The following is a 22,300-nucleotide window of genomic DNA, read 5'->3' as shown; positions in this document are numbered from 1 at the left end:
GTTTAATTTAGGAACAGCTCCTACAAGACTACTAATCCTGGCCAGTGAATTCTACCCCTTCTCTCGTACAGAAATAAAGACGCAAACGCCACTCGCTTCTGACCTTGCAAATGAACACTCTGCTTTATTAAAATCAGATATCCTATCCAATGAATCATGGTCTGGACACAAACCCCATCTTAATGAACAACAACAGGCCATGAGCATACAATACAAAAGGAGGGGTTATAAAAATATAGTGGTCCCTACTTATTTTGCCACCTGAAATACTGAAGGTAATGAATTTGTGTAAGACACTTGCACAGTATTGTACTACATGTACAAGTTACTATACACTTTTCCTAAGTGTGACAAAATATGAGAATTATCAAAATCATTAATTTTATTCCTCAACTGTAAAACAGAAGCATGCACCACTGTTTAAGGCAACATGCATTATCTCGTTATGATACATTCCACCAACAGTGTGGCCGTGTGTTATAAGCAGGAGTCAAACAATGCATTTCTATTGAACATCCCCAACAGCATTTAAAAAAAAAAACTTCAATGTGTGTTTGTGATGGAGAGAAAGAAATCAAAGCTGTAAAATGTCCCTCCCGACCAGAAAGGCCACAGTGTAAGGTTGGTAGTACACTTCCCCATAGATGGGTTGACTCGACGGTGAGCGGAAACAGGATGTCGGCCATCTTGGAGGAATATTTGTGTAACTGAGCAGCACTGCCAAATGCATATTGGTTTGCTCAAATACAAAATGTAATGGAAATGTATTCCTGGTTTCCGAGACAGATTTCCTACCTGCGAGAGGCTAAAGAATGTTCTTAAACCTCAGGAAACTGCATATTTCCAAGTATAATTCTCAGTGCTCTGGAGCGACAATGCTCCCCGTCAACCCCTGGAGATTTCCCATTGTACTATATCATTTAGAGGATGGAGAATGCAGCATTTCCAGCACACACTAAAATATGTATTCTCACAAAACGGTTTGAAGTAAGAAGCAACCTTTTCTCACATGGAACCAACAAAACATGAAAACAGCATTTTACTGACATGAAATCATTCTGTAGCATTAAACTTAATTTAACTGGTTATCTAAGAGACTGTAAATTGGTGGCAGGCTGTACCTTGAATTGAAAAAAACAAAAAGAATCAGGGCTGCTGGTACAAACATGTTATAGCTTTGTTCAGGCGACGTCTAAATCAGATTTGATTGTTATTGCTTACAGGCATGTATTTATTAACTTAAGAGACCTTTCCCCAGCCCCCCCAAGTCACTGTTAAGCCAACCGCTTTGCAGTCATTTTAAAACCGACACAAAATGGCCTCTCTCCAGAACACAAAATAGGTAATAGAAACGATAATAGACTGAACCTCAACACTGAAGCACAGTTGACATCTTGCTACATTTCTTGGGAAGAACGACAGTTGCATTGCGGTTACAATTACCATCACCATTGTGTGTGTGATTGGGTGGGGGTTACTGGCAGGCTTGCTGGGGTTTCTTATTACTAGTAAAAAAAAAAAAAAAAAAAATCTACTGCCAGTAAAAAATCCAAAAGACGGCTGCAGTATTTAACATCAAATATTTATAGTTTATTGGCCTTAAGGTTTAGAGAAAGAGAAAAGGGTAGTTATAAAAAATAAAACCCTACTGGCTGCAACATCATCCTTTTTATAATTATCATTGTTGCACTGTATGCGACTTCTTGAGAGGAAAACTAAACTATATAATTGAAGTAAAATGACAAGTTGTGTTTATTTTCATTTATTGATGGCACTCTGGTGAGCTTGTAACTTCCTTAGAATTTGAAAGTGTACCAATAAATAATTCCTGTAATAACCGTTATTCAACAGTACTGTTTGGGTATCTTGTAGAATGTGGCAGGGGAAACTCAATTTTAGCCTCTTTGCGGAACACAGATTTTAATTTTAATTTTTTTGTCTGAGAATTGTTTTTATTTTTATTGCAGAAAACTAAGATCCATGATTAGGCAGTGAAGATAGCCTTAATACAAGTTATATCTTTACTAACTTTTCTTGAGCTCTTTGCAGTGCTTTTCCTATTTGTTCCTGATGTGTCTGATGAGGTGTATGATGTTTATGTTTTAACTGCAATAAACCACCTGCATCCAAAGCTATTTTTGTCTTTACTGGTGAAGTTAGGTGAGAAAAGAGCGTAGTACTCGAGACCTATTTTGTACAGGATGTTGAATAAAAAGAAGTTCAAATGAAAATGGCCATGACTTTCATTGTTGTTCATAAGAACACAAACATAGCATTAACCATTACATAGCTTCATTACGATGTTTGCGGTAGTACAGCGGAACAGGAACGGTGCCAATACCGTAATGTACTTAAACCGTGGGAAAGCTCAAACAGTATACCAACCCCTACAGTTACATTAACTCCAAACAGTAAATGGCACCAATTCTTTATGTATACTGTACTTTGGCTTACAATCTTAGTAACAGAAGCACAGGCTCTACCAGCGTTTCCTTGTTTGTAGTGTACAGTTGTGAGGTTTCAATATATCGCTTTGTGGCGAGAGTTTCCAAAGATGGAGGAGAGCTTTCTGTGCCTTCCAGTAGTACCAAAAATCAGATGAAAATATCCAGACAGTTTCATTGAAGGGAAAGCTGGCACCAAACAGAATCATAAGCAAAAGATAGGAGCAAAAATACACGGTTATGGAACTGAAAGACAAACCTTTCTGTTTACTGTGCAAACACAAGTTTGAGTATTCCTCGTACTGGTAAACGGAAGCACCTTATCTCCACAAATCATACTGGTTTTGCAGATACATTTCCACTGCAGTCTCCTGAACAGGATGTTATAATTGCCAGCTTGAAACAGCTGATCACTCGGCAAGCAACCCTAGAGACATCCATGATTGAAACCGAAATGATTACATTGGCTAGCTTTTAGGTCGCTTGGCCATTTGCAAAGAAAAAACTACAATTTTCTGATGTTGAATTAGTGAGAGATTGCATTCTCCAATCCACGAAGATTCTTACAGCTGATAAGCCGAAGCAATTTATAGCTCAACTGTAACACAGCCACGTGCAGGGTCAAATGTGCTGGGTTTGCTTAAACTTTGTCTGCCCAGTTCTACTGCCTTTAGCACTGCGCTCAATGAAAGCACTGACATTTGTGATGCAGCACAGTCGAGTGTCTGGGTTCAGATCAGGAAAGCTTTCAGATATTGGCTTCATACTCTGCTGTGTAACAATTCTCCCACACATACATACATACATGCAGGCACGTATTGTTCCTCATGAGCTTATATTTGCAATAATGAGTTAGCAATGTTTCAAAAGCATAACCACATGTGCTACATATTTAAAAATGTTGAGGTTTTTAGCATCCGATTTTCATAGTAGGTATCAAAAGCATGTCTAAGCAAAGAGGAACAAATTCAGATCATTTTGATGTGAACGTATGCATGTGAGAGCCATCATATTGTACTCATTGTATTAACATGTAGAATAATATAGGATATATTTCCCATGATGCCTGACTTATGGGACACCTTGTAGTTTAAAACTGAACAGGATTGTGCAACACTGCAGCTTTGCTGGGGATTATTCATAGGGCAATGCGAGAAGCATCACGTTGCCTCTGCACGTGGTGTCCCTGCTCTAGCGACTGAGAGAATACACTGGTGCCTCATTTTCAGTGTGGTCCAGACTCAGTCGCTTCTATTCACTAGTCGTCAACAGCATCAACTCCGAGTCACAAGTTCACCTTCAACTGTGACCAAAAGCAATTCTCAACCACACGCTATGTGGAAACATACAGTACAATGAGATTTTGTGGTCTCAACCCACTTCCTTGTAAACAGGTGTTTGTATTTCTAAAACAACTGTAACAACTGCCTCTCATGTGTGGTCTCCTAGAAATGCTAACATATAGACAGGAGAAATGGAGGCAAACTATTCTTGCTTGAAATTATACAACCTTTAATAGACACATTTACAAATGCTAGTAAATTGCGACAACACAATAAATCCATATTGAAGTGGAGGCAAAATAATATAAACAGGTTACTCTGAAATTAGGCTGTACATTATTAAGTACAGGTATGTGGCATAGTTTAAAATTATTACAATGCTCAAGGGTGTTTCAGCCAATTGGAGCAGAGATATCCATTAATGTGTTATGTAGAAACAGCACAAATCCTACCCAAACATGGTAAATGTAGCCTTGACCATGCAGATATACTGTTAAACGTGTAATTACAGCCATGAAGTCATACTACCCCAGATGAATCTTGCATCGCAACTGAATTACACAGAACTTGTGTTACACACAGCACATCTGTGACAAAGAACCATAAACTTGAATATCCAAATCACTGCATAAATGAAATAATTGAGCAGCATTACCGGATAACTTCAAGAATGATTACACACTTTCTGAATCAATGCTGGACAGATGTAAATATTGTTAGTAGCTAGGTGCTGCTACTTGATTATTCCACATACATACACACACTACCCTCCAACTGGGACGGATGCAGAACAAACTGGGTCGGACAACAAACTGGGTTAATTCTTCCACAGGAAAGAAAATGCTTTTCTGCAGTGAAGGCGACAGCCAATACTGGTTCTTTAAAACACTTCATGTCACAAACAAGTGGTCCGAGTGTGGTATATCTGTAACTTCAAAATCACACAACCATAAATACCGAGATAAATATTCAAAATCACATTTGTCCGTGAATGCAGTGCTCCATAGCTGATATTGAAAATATCAGCTCTTTATTAGTTTATGACAAAACGCAATCTGGAAAATATGACAATGCTCCTAATTGCTTCCTGAGAGATATAACAGTGTTTAAAGAGGTCACATCCTAGCAGAAGCATTCCTGTTTGGCTCACACAATGACGTAGTGGAAATCAAGATTGAAAGGGGGGGGGGGGCGTGGCACTACTTACATTATGCATCATGCTGCGCAGAATGAGAACTGCTGGAGAAAACTAAAGGTATTTGGCCAACACTGTACTGTTTTACTAAATCTGATAACTTTCCATTAAATAACAAAATAGCACACTTGCATGCGATACCAAACAAGCAGTAGTTGCTTGGCACTACTGCTAGAGCACCGTTGCCAGGAATCTCCCAGGCAGATTAAAAAAAAAAAAAAAAAAACACACCATAATACAACGATAGTAACCTTCAGGCTTGGACGCTGAGAGCAATGAACTACAAATAATTAAACGCTACCACTTGCTTCCTGTTGAGGTTTTGGAACAGAAAGGCTACAAACATGTTTCTGTTACCTGAACCAGTTTAAATTGTGCCATTGTATTGACCATTGATGATGTTTCCTTTCTTCTCTTGATTCAGTGCATGGTAAGCATACACCGGACTATCATGAAACGGTTAAATGTATCAACATTCCAACATTTAAGTCAGTACAGGGCCATTCTAAAATGCTTGCTTTTTAGCCCCTCGGTTGCAAAACATTGATACAGGGTAGGATACAATGAAGAAATTAGTCATTGTGTCTGATATTTTTACTTTCTAGATTCTAGATATTTTCACAAAGTTTTAGTTAAGCCTGTGAAGGTTTCAGGTATGTTATTTTGGAAAATGGCTTGGATAAATTAAATGCTGTGACTGACTAAACAAGTTCACATGACTGTGCAGGGTCAACAGCTTTGAAAAACAAAACAAAAAACACTTTGCAGCCATACTGACTGACTTGAGGCCAAATAGATAATCAAAATTTTATAGTCAAACACTATCAGAAATTAAATATAATTGTTAACAAAAATAAATCATTTGCAGTGAATTTATATATATATATATTTTTTTTTTACAATCTCAGTATCTTCATCTCCTCGGCCACGGCAATAGATCCTGTAAAGCCCCGGGCTCAAGTACCAAATTTAACCGGACTGCAGGATCTCAAAAGGGTGGAGATCGGTTGAGTTGGATCTTATTAACAAAAGGGAATGAGTATATTTATAAAAAAACAAAAAACACACACACACACACACACACACACACACACACACACACACCACCACAACAACAACTTCTGTGGGTTCATATTTGGAAGAATATGGTACACAAAGTTAAACACATTACAGTAATTGCAGAGATCAGTGTATATTGTAATGCAGTGCGTAGTTTTATTCAGGTTGACTGATGTGACATTCTGCATGCCTGCCTCACTGACTGACTGGGAAACCAGGGGAGTTAAACTAGTGTTGAGAAGAGATGTAAGCAGCACGTTTGGCGGAATACAAAATAAAAGGTGCAGAGCTGATTATTGTACTAAAGAAACTACTTATCAAAGTGTATCAAAACGTGTAAATAAGCAGTTATATTTTTAGTTTTACAAACTGCACTTTTTAAAAAAACAAAACAAAAAAAACCTGTATATCAAAAAAATAAATGCATTTACTCAACAATATGTTTTTTCCAGCAAATATACAGCTTCTAAAAGACAAAGTATATTAACTAATTTTGCACTGGTGGAAGAATACAATATATAAAAAGAGAGAGGTCAGACTGGTGTGACCTTGGTGTGGGGAGAAAGGGTGGTGACTTATTTTCTAACTGATGATGTGTTATTAATTTACTCATGTCATCTGATTTAAAATTAAATGTGTGTTACCTGAAGATTATTCAGGTTTCTTAGAAATGTGAGTTGGGGGGAGAGGAGGTTAGGTTAGGTTAAGGTTTCATTTTGTTTCAAAGCAAACAAAAAATATGACCTTCCTGAAATTTTGCACAGACAAACCCGAGACCTTGACCTTTTCTTGATAATTTGAGATTTTTATTTTTGTGGCTTCACCCCGTGGTCAAAGGTCAAAAACTGTGCAAGGTGTGACTTCCTTTTGTTTTCTTCCAAATGTACCCAAGGGTGTGTTCACACTGGGTCCGCTTAGGGGATTTGGTTCACACACGGTACATTTGGTGTGAAGTGTGAACAACAAAGTCTGCTTGGGAAACAAACCGTACCGAGTCCACCTGAACAGAAACTGTATCAATGTGCTCAGCAAGTTAATAGAGTAATTGCGTAAACTGCATTATTCTCCTACTGTAGGCATTCAATAAACATATTAATTAATTAGTGAAGTGCTCCCCCACTTTCTTATAATCCCTGGCAGTTTTTAAGCATGAAGGCATAACCGATTAAAATGGACCATGCCTACTAATGTTAAAACTGAATCCATTTATTCCAAAATTTTTAAAGCAAATCTTAGTGGTTATTTCTCTTCTTTGACGATCCACCCTTTACCCAGAAACAAAAAATACTGCAGTGTCCTCAAAAAACATTCTTGAAAAGGGGTTGCTATGGAGACGAGTACAGTATAATTCTCTCACAGTGGCCGTTTTTCGAAGACCTTCAAAAAAACACGATTTATGCAAGTGCTTTCGTTTCTGCAATTCAGAGAAAAATATATACAGCCTATATGTAAAAACACATATTCACTTTCCAGTATTAAAAACACTTAAAAAAATAAAATAATAATAATAATTAAATAAATAGATTGGTTTCACATACCCTGATTTTCCATAATCTTAGACAGGAATGTTACCTATAGTACTTATTTGTGTTCGTCGGGGTCTGTGAAACCAGCTGTTAATGCTTGCATACAGTAAAATATCACCTTCAGATCTGTTGTTTGTGACGCCAAGTATCCAGTATTGTCTATGTTCCATGCCCTGTATATAATTTATAAGCCTAGTCCAGTATTTCCTTTGTCACATCAGTGTTACAATTCTAATAGCGAGGCACTCAAAACTGCAATATTAAGTCTATGGTTTAGAATCGAGTGATGCCGCAACTCTGGGCAAATTACGCTCAGGCAGTTATCTATGCTATTACTCGGAGAGCAAAATGTTATATTGTCATTTACAGCCTTAACTGATATTAGCTGCAGCAAAGGAACCGTCTCAGTATCATGCAAGCTGACTGCAATGACATTTCAAGTTGTAAACAGTACTTTTAGCCAGCAATGTCTTTATATTAAGACTCTCATAGAAGCATTGGTAACTTTACCACAGAACCTTGCAAGTCATTTAGTTATTTTTGTCCAATTGTAAATCACAAATACAAACACATGGGAAACTCACTTGGTGAAAAACATGTACTTGTATAGTCGTGCTTTGAGTCGCATCAGTCTCATGTCAGCTTTGTTTTCTGTTGCTTGACTTATTGTATTACGTACTATTGTTGAAAATATAATGACAAAAAAAGAATGTGCGCTCTTGTCATACGATAGGCCAGCTAGAATCAAACTCGCAGCGTTTTCTGTAATTAGCATCATGCCTAATAGAATATATGGAAGGCAGTATTTTACATTATTGTAATTTTTATAATACCCTGAGCATAGGATAAATGTGCCAATACAGTAGCTGTGTCAATTTGCCAAAACTGTTCAGATGATGGAAGTTTGCCAGCTTATGAGAAGGATTAAGCTATACATTCACTGTGGGCATCATTTGGATGCGAACTTTAAGCAAACAAAGGAAGTACAAAAGCAAAGCCTGAATTCTTACTAAACCAAAGTCTGCTAGCTTATAAAAGCCCAGAACACACTGCCCGCATCTCAATGGAAGAGGTTGCGTCACAAAAAAAAAATATATATATATCTTTCCACACACTGCCCAATGAAATCACAGGAAGGGATGCACAATGTTTTTTTTTTTTTTTTAATTTAGTAGTCGCCAATTGTTTTTATCATTTTTCTCCCCAATATGGAATAGCCAATTATTTTTAGGCTCAGCTCACCGCTACCACCCCTGTGCTGACTCAGAAGCGGCGAAGACGAACACACGCTGTCCTCCGAAGCGTGTGATGCCAGGACAACACAGCACTGGGCAGCTTACAGGCAAGCCCTCAGGTGCCCGTCCAGACAAGGGTCGCTGGTGTGCGGTGAACCGAGGACACCCTGACCGACCTAAGCCCTTTTTATGAGAGAAAAAAAGGCAAGCACATCATTCTGAAATGCCTCGCTTAAACAGTGCCCAACTTGCTGTAAATGTTGTGTAGTGATTTTTATATAGTTTGTATATAGTATATATTTTTTGTTGCGACTGTGTGGAATGTAATAAGAGAACCAAAAACGGCGAGTCTTTTTCCCTTTCATTTTACGACACCATTTCCACATTTGTTTTATTTGAAGTGTTTAAAGTTAAATTTCAGTTTTTGTTTGGTTTCGTTCAGCTACAATAAGGCACAAGTAAACCTCATGTTATTACTTTATGAAAACAGGTCTATGGCCACTGTTTACTGTGAAGAAACGGCAATGGCAAGAAATTAAAAAAAATAATAATAATAATGGTCACGCTAGCCTTTAAAAATGTGCATTTGTAAAAAGCAAACCATCTCAAAATCTGTGTTTTCAACCATAACATCTGCATATTGCATCAACATAGTTATATTATTTTCTAATGTAAGTATTTCAGATTAACAAAGGTTAACATGCAAAACAGTACACAGTATAAATAATGGTAGTAGAAATAGACAAAGACAAGCTTACCATGAAATGTTTTCTTTTGAAAATCCCCCCCATTCACGACATAAAAATCAGTGTTGTAGAACATGTACCAGTGTCTCTGCGGGTGGCTGTCAACATCACAACTATTTACAGTTTTGCAGTTTAAATTTTCCTTTTAGCACACAAGTCAAAAAATGACTCGTGTTCTTTCCAAATCCAAATCCTTAATTCTCAGGAGCTTCCACTGAAATTGTCATGTTTTAGATGATCCTCATGTAAACGAGAGCGTTTGCTGGTCTGCACTCTGTTCTGACAGCTAAAACCCAGTTCTGCTGGTACACAAGATACAGGTATCGTAATTGCAATTGCTGCAAGTTTTGCAAAAGCAGGAAAGATATCAGAATAGTTCTCAATTAAAACCCTGCAGGCCTCACCCATGGTCTTAAAACCATGATTTTTGAGAATGCGTTTTATTTGTCCAAATTCTTGGCTGAGTGTCAACAGGTAAGATGGTCTGATACAGATTACTGATTTGCTCTAATACCAGGGACGTGCACAGTGCTACATGGGATACCGAGACCTCTGCTGCTTTTTTTTTTTTTTTTTTAAAAAGGATGCAGTGGAACAATTTTTACATGTTGCACTGCATAAAACTACTTCGTAATATAAACAAAATTACTGGATAGGGATGAAAAGGGGATCTGTTGCATTTTACATCTGTGTTTTAGAAACGCACTGCTGTTATTTTTTTGCATTTTATTAAAATGTCCTGCGTATATAACAACAGAGAATTCTGCATAAACGTGATCTGTGAAATGTTGTGTCAACTTTATGTACTATTTATTTCTGGAATTAACAAAACAACATTTAACTTGAACTGCTATTTGGCATCCGCTGTTTTGTAGTTAAATCACTGGGGTAAAGTAAGGCCTACACAACGTATTCTTTACTCCTAGGATATTTCTCTACTTTGACAAGTTACTGTAACGTCTTGCTGTAAAACACAGGCCATGCCCCCCTGCTATGCTGTCTCTGCCTTTCGTTCTGAACAATATAATGGCTTATTACTTTTTGAAAACAAACAAATATCCTAACGAATATTTAAATTATGAGCGGATATCTGAACATGAGAACCAGCATTTGTCCACACAAACAACAACACCACCACCACCATATACAAACCGAAGTATATTGAAATTATATATATTGGATAATTATTGTTTTGCTGAAAAAAAAAAAAAAAAGTGCAAGTAGCTATGACATGGTTCAAGTAGCAGAGATAGTGAACAAAACACAATCTTGAGAAGTGCATCAATTTCTGTTTTCATTTATTTTTGTGTAATACATTCTCACTACCTTACGTACTTCTGAGTTTTAACTAGTAAAACGTGTGCTTTCACAAAAGGGGGTTAGAATGTGTATGCTTAAAAACAGCATGCCATGTGTTTCCTGAATCGAGTGTCCAGCAATGCACCATAATAAAACTGTAAATCCTTTGCAACTGTAAATTTCAAGAACTGTGAAACTATATATTGTCTCTAACATTATGTACATGCAGCTGTTCATCATTGTGATGCAGAGCACTCTCCACTGCCTGACAAAGTTTCTATTTCGATTTTTTATTTCAAAGCCGCGTTGTTTGTACAGGTTTTGTAACAGCGGTTAGCAAACTACAGTTACGCAGACTGAACAATTAAATTGACCACTATCGTTATTAAACTCCAGCCATGGGTAAATCTTCAGCCAGTTTGCCTGAAAATCTTTCTCTTCACTGACATCGCTTACTTGTGCTGTTGTATCACTAAGGCTGTATCTAAGCCTCTAGTCTATGTATTAGTCAGTGGTGTGTATTAATCACAATACCCTGAATATATATATTTTTTTGTTTTTGCCAAAATTACCCTTTGTATTTCTTTATGAAAGCTTGTTTTTAAATTTTATTTTTTATACCACTTGTTTGAATTAAACAGTGAGTTTGTCTGAATTAATTTCATCAACATAATAGGCTCTCTGTGTTTCTTTTTTGTTTCATGAATATGAAATAGTCTTGGTGCCCGTGAATCTTCATGCCCAACGAAGGCAACATTGTCTTGCCCTTCATGACCTTAACTTCATGCCCTGCATTTCACTGACAATTTCGTAGTAAGCACGGTATTCACTCTGTGCTACACAGTTGTCTTCAAACAGTAGAATGGCCTCAAACACTTATTAGCTATGCCGAGATACTTCGCTGGATTTGGGTCAAAGACCCGACAGGCATTGAAAAATGCAGGTTGACAAAATCAGGCAGTAGAGTTGCACTGCATTTCAATTTTTTCAGCGCTGTCAATTGATTTAAAGTGTGAATGGCTACATTGCAAAGTAAGACAACCAAGCTAATTAAACCGTGAATAAGGTGGGTTTTTTTGGTTAAGGTGGAATTTCAGGTTGTGTTGGTAAAGTTCAATGTTCTCTATTAAAATCACGGAATCCGTGACCACCATAACTTAATCCCAGCCTTACTGATAAGCAACCAAGTAAACGTGCGATGTGACATTTGCGCAGCAGTTTCTGAAGGACCCTTAAACTGGTTACTAAGCAACCCGGCTCAGAGCTTTTATGATTTCAGTTAAAATGCCACAATAAACTGTGAGTGAAACACAGTATTATTTAAGAACTATTAATTGATTAAAAAAATTAACAGGAAAACACACATGGTACTGAAATACTACTTCATAAATGTTCAGGGAGTAGCCACCATTTATTTATGTAATAAAAAGTGTAGTATTATACCCCTTCAACGTAGCAGAACCTCCAAAATAGTAGATGCAGTCTGCACTAACCGATGCGAGGGAATCCCATCGCAAACCCGATGCGACTGAAAAATCATGTCGTTATTGATCACATTGGACAAGTCCAGGGCTTTAGAGAGAGAAAAATAACTGGATCAGGTCTCTTTGAATATGGGACACCTGTATCTGTTCCAAAGTTCTGCCAATTCATTAACATCACAAAAAGAAATACCACGCTAGCATTTGTAAATAAGCTTCAGGAGTGTAACTCGCTCTCACTGACCGGCTGGCTGCTGTGTGTAAACCAATAGCTCTGTGTCCTCCAAACGCCTTTAATGTGCCAGTTTCCAACAAGCTAAATGCAGGCATAAATTAACCAAGAACCAAAAGATTATTACCACAATAAAAAAGAGAGTGACTAGTAACAATGTATTAAGCTAATGAGGTCAGAAAATTGATTTTAAAGCAATGGTTAGCACGTATGTACAGTTTTAAACATACCAGTTCTATGAATGTTGCCTTTTTTTTTTAAATGAGGTTTCAAATTAAATGCTACCTATGTAAACTGATACATTTCTGTGCTGTAGGTTAGTTTCACTCCAATGGTCTTGCTTTAACCAGACCATGTGACCAACAGAACAGGAAGTTTTGTGTTTTTTTTAATTTAGAAAAAAAAAAATTAAAAATCCCCCCCAAAAATTATAAATAAATAAATAAAAAATAAATATAATAAAACTAGCAAAGAGACAAAATATTTTACACCTGGCAGTGTTATTGGTTGTTCAAAATGATAAGAAAAAACGTAATTGGTTTTACTGCCCTGGTATGTGCCCTTTTAACACAAACAGACACGAAACAAAATGCTATCGTAGGAAGTATCCAACGGCGCCACCCTACCAGAATCCAAAAATAGGTCACTATTCTAGTGCCTGTATCCCTGCCACTGCAAGCTTCCTTTACCTTATCATTTTAACTAGTGGAATACATGATTTTGTTTTTATTCTGCAAAGCCTCCTGCATTCCGCATTAAGTTTACAAATTACTGACAGTTTGTATTTGCAGTGGTTTTAGAGGAAGTGGAGTATTGTGAACAGATACAGAGGTAAACACAATTTTAGACCAAAATATGCTAAAAAAACGTGAAGGACCAGCCGAGGGTGACATCTCCTCAAGGAGCATTACCAGGCCGAGTCATGAGACCTTTCTTTCTGGAAGTGCCGTCACTCATCTCCCTACATCAGAAGACCTTTTTTTTCAGGGAGCTAAGAGAGCAGGGGAGCAGAATGGAACAGCCAGCTTACGCACTTAGAAGCCTGCGCCTTCAGAAAACGCACTGCAAAGCAAAACACTGCGTCAGTACTGGCTCTTCTCCAAAATGTCACTAGTGCGCCAACTGAAGCCTTGCTTTTGCAAGTATTCACATTTTGTAAGACGAGGTAAAATAAAGGTCACAAATCTCTGACTGAATCCTTGTTCTGGCAGAACTAGCCTCATCTCAGCTAAATTCTCCTTTCTCTGGTGAAAATCAGCAGTTTTTTGGTTTTAGTTTTTTCTAAAGCTCACCAAGTTGCTAAGCAACACAGGCACACAGTTACAGACACAAAATAAAACTCCCTGAAACAGAATAACCTAATTTCTCGCTACCAGACAACAGCGTGACTATCAGGTTTACAACACTCGGGCAACAGTGGATCAGTTAATGAATCCATTCAGTTTCCCCAGCAGTCCAAAAACAACTATGACAGCGAGAGCTCGATGGCTCGAGTCAGAACTGAACACCCATCCAGCTGTACAGCATTACACGCTCACCACTACAGCCTCAAAGCACATACCAGACGAAGGGTATAGCTATTACTTACACTATGACGTCTGGACAAATAAGTATTTTCAGTTTTAAAAAACTGAAGCACATTAACTGAAAATGATACAATCTTAAAAGTTATTAACCCAAGTACAGTCAACCCTCTTTATACCGCCAGCTAAAGGCCATGGGCAAAAACGGGCAATAAGCGAGGGTGGCGTTATAGTGAGAGTCAACAAAAAAAAACAACCTACACACACAACCTTCTATGTTTGCAATAAATACAAACGTTTTATTTTTTTTAGTTAAACAATTACAGTATCTCCAGGCCATTTTAATAAAACATTATTTTTTTTTTTAAACTACAGTACTAGTTCTACCAACGAATTAGGAAAGGTTAACTGCATAACTTTGTTGTTTTAAATTGGCCATGATTATTTTGCTGGTGCTAAAATGAGGGAAACTACAATGCTTATATTTACGTTTGCTTGGCTTGGGAAGTTGGGTGGGTGGCAGACTGGTGTGTGGCAGACTGGGGGGTGGCGATATAATGGATAAAAATAGCACTGTTTTATATTTGTGACATTTGTTCAGAGAGAATAGCTGGCGGTATGCGAGGGTGGTGTTATAAAGGGGGGGGGGGGGCATAAGAGGTTGTGTTGGTCTGGAATAGGTACTGCCTCTACAGCCATTTAGTGCAATAGTCCTGCAACACTAACAAATACCTGTTACACTGGCTGATATTGGAACTTCTACTATAGTAACTGCTATCATTTCCCAGGGCTTGACAACTGGCAGGCTGACCAATGGAGCAGTAGATGACATTGTGGCTTTAGCTCGTTGACAAGCTTCACACATCTGGAAGTGTAGTAGACGGTTCCAATGATTTCTTGACCGCTTGGTGGCCTGCAGGGGCAGCATCATGGAAGCCACATAAGAGGTTGTGTTGGAGTGGCTCCAGTATCACTATTGTTGCAACAACTAGGCCCTCTGGGTTCAGATAGTAGCATCTGTGTTGCTTGCCAACAATGACCCTGAGTCGAGGCCATAGTTGGGCATATCAGCGTAAGAGAAAATACTTCCAATCAGTAGGTTTCTTTCCACTTTCAACAGCTTCAATGATCTTGCAGATAACTGGGTCATCCTTCTGGAGTGTTTAATGGCTCTAATGTCATTTCCAATTCCATCATTGTCGCTGCAATACGGTCTACCTACACACAGGTTTGTAGCTGCCTGGACATGTCTGCATTTATATTTTCACACCCCTTTCTTGTACTTGTTGGTAAAATGAAACTCTTGAACTGCCACAGACCATTGTCGTAACATTCCTCCCATTTTCTGTGACTTAACCATTGTTGAAGCTGGTGGTCTGTAAGCAGACTAAAACACTGGCCGAGCATTTTACGAAGTTTTAAAAATGAGTGGCATGTAACATAGGAGTGAAAAACTAAAGGATTAAATAACGGAAGAATAAAGAAAAAACAAACAATTAAGGACTACAGTAGCTCTTAAACATCTCATTACAAAAATGTAAAAAAAAAAAAACAAACGCTCAAGCATTTTGGAAAGTAACCGAACACACTAATTTCATACAGTACATAAAAAGCAAAAGCCCCGGGAAAAAAACTAAATTTACATAAAACTTGAAAATAGCTAAAAATAAACACCGAAAAATAGAAGCCCTAATTATATACCACATTTCAGCACAGTGTAGAGAGTGACAAAGGCAATTTGGACATTCATGAGCTATATGACCATATCCTTGACATTCACAACACTGGGGGCCTCTGGGTATAGGTTTGTTGTTTTTTTTACAGAAGTTAAGTGTTCATATTGCTGCGCCATGTTTGCAACAGCTGCTTCTAATCGGGTTCCCATGAGGGCAGCAGTGCAGCCATGGTGTTAGCATTGGATATCACGATTATATGGAGGCATTCTTTTATCCAACAGCAATAACAACTAACCAAAACATGGTTAAAGTATGCAGTACCTATTGGTAAACAGACAATAAGCAGATATTATGCTTTATAGTAATCAATGCCAAAAATGTTAAGAAAAAAAAATATTTCCTTTTGCTTGAAGGTATGTGGTGCACAAAAGTATTGTCTTCCTCATAAAAGCAAACTTGTGTTTTTCCCTTAATGTTTCAGCTTTTACATAAAGTAACTTGTGCTAAGCAGGATTTTCCATTAGTTATCTGCAATATTAAATACAGCACAATATTAAAATACCTGAAAGAATATTCTGAGTGGGAATATCATAAAACCATTTCAATACATGAAATACACATGTACAGTACAATACGCCATCATTGACTTATTCAGATGTTCCTTTATGTATCAACATAAACAATCTGCTTCAGCTTCACTAGACTGTTCCTTCGATGACAGAGCCATATTTATAAAACTTTCCATCTGCTTTATCGTGGCAGTAATTGTGTTCACATGACAATATTTTATCCAGCGATTCATATATGATCGTGATGTTAGAATAACAAGCCATTGGAGACCAATTTTCTCATATTTTAGCATTTATCAGTAGCATAATTACCACGTACCTCTGACCACACAGGGAATAATGTGTGTCTTGTTCAGTCTAGCTTCCTAGTTTACTCATGTTTTTAACCCAGTTATTACACTGATAATTACTAGAATTGATTACACTTCATTTAACTTCTCTACCAAACTACAACATAACTACATGTTCTCCTACATTTATTAATTTCCTCTACTAGGGCAATTATTAGTTGCTATTGCATGATTGCTGTTACCAGTACAGAAACTATTATCCAAGTTATTAATTACTGTAACCATGCTGTCGTTAGGCTATAGTTATGCGATTGGCAGAGGTGGCAATATTAGCAGCAGCGTTTGCCACTATATTGAGCACTGCTCTTCCTCTACAAATTTCTCCCATCGACTACTCCATTTTTGTTTTGGTTGTGAACGGACTCGTTATTTAGCCCTTGTTTTTAGATTATTTTAGTGATCAAGACCCTGTTGGTGGATCATCCCATTATCTAATAAATGTGGGCGAGTCTTCAGAATGGGAGAATGAAGGTGGCACAGATGCAGGGTCACATTGAGATGGAATGGCACGAGCCCTGCCTCCTCCTCAGGAGTTTGAACCCCTGGAGTTATAGATGTGGTTCTATCAAGAGCTTGAGCTCTCAGTTGATGGGCTCCATTTTCACAGAAGCAACTGCAATGACTTTGTCGGTAATATCCTGCCACATGTTTTCTGGATTGCCTCGGATACCATTCTCGTTCCAAACAATTGAGCTGCAGTGCCAATTACTTCATCTTCTAAAACGGTTGGGTCCTGGGGACTAAACAGAGGCTTTCACAGACTTTGTCAGAAGTCATAACGTCACAATGTAAACAGACGCCAAAAAATAAGGGCACAGCTCATTTGCATATAGCTAAAGATCAAATCTTAAGTAAAATCCTGCTCGTATTTTTTTTTTTTTCCCATTGGCCGAAAAGCAACACTTTTAAACAAATGGCCATTAAAGTCATAGTTTTATATGTTAATATAAGCTTGTTTACCACAAAAGGGGGAAGAGATAAAATGCACTCCATCAAAACATAACCAGCATTGTCATGTAAATTCAAAGTGCTGCTGCTCTAGCATTGCTGGTCTACTGTATTGTTTCAGTGGCGTGAAATGAAAACCAGTACTGAGAATTTGAAGATCCACATCTATAATTAAAAAAAAAAGGTTTGATTTGTTGCAATTTGTATAAAATAACCTTCTTGATTTAATATTAATTATATATATATATATATATATAGCTACACACACACAGTCACAATAACAGTTGCTAATCTTCAAACGAGTCTGAAACGAGGATAAAAATTGCAGGCAGTTGACAGCATTGTTGCTCCCAAGTCAGACCCTCTCTATCGCAAGATGGCCTGCAATTTGTGTTTTTGTGCTAGCAGTACTGATTGTGTAAACTGGATCGAATGTAAATGTTTTTTTTTAAAATAGGTTTTGCTGCTGCATAAACCCCATTCTTTAGGAAAGACTCATTGGTTTGCCGTTTCCATTCCTGACTTCACCATTAGCCATAATATCGTACATTGGTATTAAGCTCAAATTTAAGTCTCATTATGCTCTCTGTTGAACACGGAATGGCTCCACTTCCCCTATGCAATGGGAGACTTATTTCCATCACCGCCACCAAACTACTGTACAGTTAAAGCCATGACAAATACACCAAAAATATGTTTAGAAAAAAAAAAATTACTGTGCTTGTTTGTGACGAGACATTATAGTTTGTTTGATCTTTTTACTACACAGCAAATTACATTTCCAGGCACAAAATATTTTTCTTCAAACCGGTTACATTTTTACAACTTGACATTGTCCTGGCATGGATTTAGTACAGCAAGTGCCTGGATAGAACACCAAAGCATTAAGTCTCTATTACCAGAAAAACAAAAGTGGGGTTCAGATCATGTTAACAGAAAGTGACTTATATAATCAAACCTGACTGAGGGAATCTGCTGTGCACCAAGTGTAAAGCCAGCATCTCAAAGCCTTGCTTTTTGCCAAAGACCATCACAAAGACATTTTACTAGAGGAAAAACAAAACCATAACAAAAGTGTTAAACGGACTTCAAACGAATAAATGATTCACTCAACGTCCATGTACTACGGTGTTTCATTATTTATGTTCTCGGAATACCATGTTCAAAATAGACCATAACAACTCCTACACATTCAAAAATGTCAACTGTACTTCATAATAGCAGACGTACTGTAAGGAAAGTAACAGTTCAATATCAAACACCCCTTGTTTAAAATCCATAAAGTTAATTAATTAATTCTACATATGTTTAAAAATAACAATTAAACAATGTCTTCATACACAAACCTAGGTTGTGGTTCACAGCAAATGAAAAACCCTAAATAGACATTAAATAAATAAGGGTCTTATGCTTTTGTCTCTTACCTCTGTTTTTAAGCTGAAGTGTTGCAATTTTAAAATAAAATAATTCCTGGGTGACTAAATTATTCAACCATTTACAGGTCTCTCCACTATACTTCATCAAAAGCAGACCTTGATGGTATTCCAGTTTGTTTACATTCATTAATGATATTTCCCTTCCTCTTTCTTGCCTCCCTCTGTGAACCAATCAGTAGGGGTGTGTCTATACTGGTATTTTCTGAGAGCCTTTAAGAAATCCAAAGTTGTTGTCTGACCTTTCTTTTATCCTTTCGATATGAAACTTTTTTTTCACTTTTTAGTTTCCATAGAAATGCGCCATATCCCAGTTTTCCGCAGAGGTAGCTCAAGTTCAAGGAAATGAAAGGTCACATTTACATGACAAATCAGTTGCATTTGCTAGTTTTGCAACACAGTTTCATTGTCAGTTTAAGGCCTAGGTATGGCAGTAAAAATGTCAGCTGCCCATTGAGAGAGAAATTCGCTCTCAATCAGCTTTTAAAACACTCAATGCAGAATATAATTGGTACTGAATTGTAAATTGTAAAATATTACAGACGCGTCTTCTTTTGAAATCAGCACATTAATAAATATTTGTTGGTGTTTTGATTTATTTAATACTTGCCTACAAATACTTCAGGGCAATTACTCGGTAAACAGCAGTATCAGCACAGCCCTAGCAATTAGACATGCTCTTGCAATTACCTGCAGCAGCGACAGGTAATTATATACATGCTCTGTTGTAGCTCAAGATGCAAAATACGAACAAACAGTAAACAACAAAAAAAGGTAACTTTTCCTCCGGATATGGTATTTTTGTTATCAACAAAACTATGAAACACTGAAGAAATTCCTTTTATCCGTTTGTTTTGTTACTACTGCCCATTCTACTGAATCTTATCACCTAAAATTGACAGTAAAAAAGGCATGTCTACTAAAGTACTTTCTGCAATATAAATGGTTACTATAATACATGACTCATTTATTAATGCAATTTGCCAATGATTCAATACATGTTCCACAAATATGTTATTCTATTTAACACCTTTTATTAGCCCTCTCCGTGTTCAAAATTGTAGGTTAGAATATTTAGGGACTGTAACCAACTGACACAGTAATCCAACTAAAATTCTTCACTCAAAAAACAATATTTCTTGTGTTGACCGTCTTAGGGCAGTGTGTACCTGTCTACTGTAATCTGCTCCAGTACATGGCATGAGAATAAAACTTATTGCCCCTTCGAAATGTTGAAATCACTTCCAGATAATGCCGAGGTTAACGCACTACTTTGGAAACAAAGTACTTGAACTAGCACTCACTGATACACGTTTGGTACATTCGGGTATTCGGGCCTATTGAAAGAAAAAATCCGACCACCACCCACCCACTATACTGTAATTAACATGTCTGGTCATAACACACTGTAGTTAAATGTTACTGGAACGTGACTTATACGATTTCAGTGGCTAAACTGTCACATTTCACTTTTGCACCAATTGGCATGCTTTCTTAGCTTAAGTACATTCTAGTCTGATTTTACAACAAGCTTTTCAAAAAGGGCCTTACCCGTGTCTGTTAAACCCTTGCAATGTGCTATGCACAGGTCGGGGGCAGTCCAAGTGGAAACCGATCATCATGTTGTTTTGTACACACTTTGCACAACGTAATCGATTGACAACCGATACACGTGCAACTTGCATTGTCAAATGGTCTAAATGTATACCCTCGCCCCACCCCACGTTTTTTTTTTTTTAAAGAAAACATAGGATACAGTTTAACTTTTTTTTTTTGCAGTGTGATTGATGGTTTGGCAGCTCACCGCTTGTGTCCAAAGTTTGTCTGTTTATATATGCCCATAAGTACTGCAAAACTTTAAAATTGTTCCACCTTCTTTGTACTTACTAAAATATAAACTGCATGTAAAATTCTACAAATATTTTAAAATGTAGCAATAACAAATATGCAAAAAGTGTATATTATATATATATATATATATATATATATATATATATATATATATATATATATATATATATATATATATATATACAGATTTGAAAACAAACACACCGTTAGAAAATGTTACTCACGTATCACCCAAAAACTTGATTAACACGTCGGCTATTAATGTTGCCTACCAAAACGTGCAAATTACTGTTTATGTATCCTGGAGCCAACTTTTTTTTTTTTCTTCCAATTAATATTTCCTACAACAAAACAATGCTGTCTTTTGTCATTCGTATTTGTAGGTAGGCCTGCGATAAAACCAAAAGATGTAATGTTCACAATTGCCAGAATGTGTGGATTAAAGCGAATGCTCAGGCAAACTGCTGGCACATACCGCATCTCCCTCTTTTTTTTGTGCAAGAAGCTTAGCACATCTGTATCAAAACAGGAAGCGAAGTCGCTGCATGGCACGTTTCATCTGGATAATTGTGTTTAAAAAAACAAAACAACAACAACATACAAATCAAAACATAGACGCTTACCTGTTTCCCCCTGTAAAACAATCTCTGTTGGTCAGGGCTCACGTTGAAGCTCTCGTGGATTTTCAATCTTAAACATTCAATTTTCGTTAATCTAGATAGATCGTCTATGGTTCGGGTCTCTTTACCGTCTATGGTCCGAACCTGGATCCACATGTTTTCCACTACTATGCAACTGCTAACAATGTCGCTGAAACCAATTTGCAAAAAAATTAGAGGGTGTGAAAAAATGAAATAATACGAAAAAGATTACAGCTCCATGGCAGTTCTGATCTGCAGGGGAGTGTGTTTATTGCTAGGAACTGCTCTCACAAGGGGGTCACGGCGCCAAGCTAAATCTCGCGAAATAAACGCCAGCACAAATGTACTTTTAAAGAGACAGCCTCGCTTTTACATTTTGGGTTTAAATTGATGTGACCAACACAACGAAATATTACAGACGCGCCCAAATGTGAAAAAAGATTGCAAGCAGCGCGTTCAGTTGCTCGGAGACTTCTGGATTCTAGCTAATAATTAAAGTAGTGTAGGGTAAACCTGAAATAAAATAGCTACACTTTTCAGCCATGCCTCAAGTGACAACAACTGCACCCTTGCATATTAAAATTAAACTGACTCTGTATTATAACTAATTGCAATTTAATTGTAAAAGTTTAATACATTCCTATTCAGTTGCAATTCATACTAACTGTTTACTGTGCTTAACTTAATTATGATTACATTGTAACTGCACCATCTTTAACTTTAGTGGGGCTGTAGTTAATCTGTAACTGCAGTGTTTGAGCCATACATATCATTTATTGAGCTCCAAAGTATGTCTCTTCTAATTTAGA

General features: G+C 37.2%; 1 protein-coding gene across 2 annotated transcripts in view; it reads right to left on the bottom strand.

Moving 5' to 3' along the window:
* LOC131698861 (E3 ubiquitin-protein ligase UHRF2-like) overlaps positions 1-21,825 on the bottom strand; it is a 75,881-nt gene extending 54,056 nt beyond the window's left edge. The window contains exon 1 of one of the 2 annotated variants that reach the window (XM_058993461.1): positions 21,474-21,825. In XM_058993461.1, the coding sequence (XP_058849444.1) occupies positions 21,474-21,626 (153 nt within the window). In that variant the 5' untranslated portion in view covers positions 21,627-21,825. Of the gene's footprint in view, positions 1-21,074; positions 21,312-21,473 lie in introns of those variants that run through there. The other variant, XM_058993466.1, reaches the window with a different exon arrangement.
* Between the last annotated feature and the right edge of the window lie 475 nt (positions 21,826-22,300).

This window comes from Acipenser ruthenus, chromosome 2 (assembly GCF_902713425.1).
Source record: "Acipenser ruthenus chromosome 2, fAciRut3.2 maternal haplotype, whole genome shotgun sequence".
In the NCBI taxonomy this organism is placed as follows: domain Eukaryota; kingdom Metazoa; phylum Chordata; class Actinopteri; order Acipenseriformes; family Acipenseridae; genus Acipenser; species Acipenser ruthenus.
This window is presented reverse-complemented; position numbering and strand designations above follow the sequence as displayed.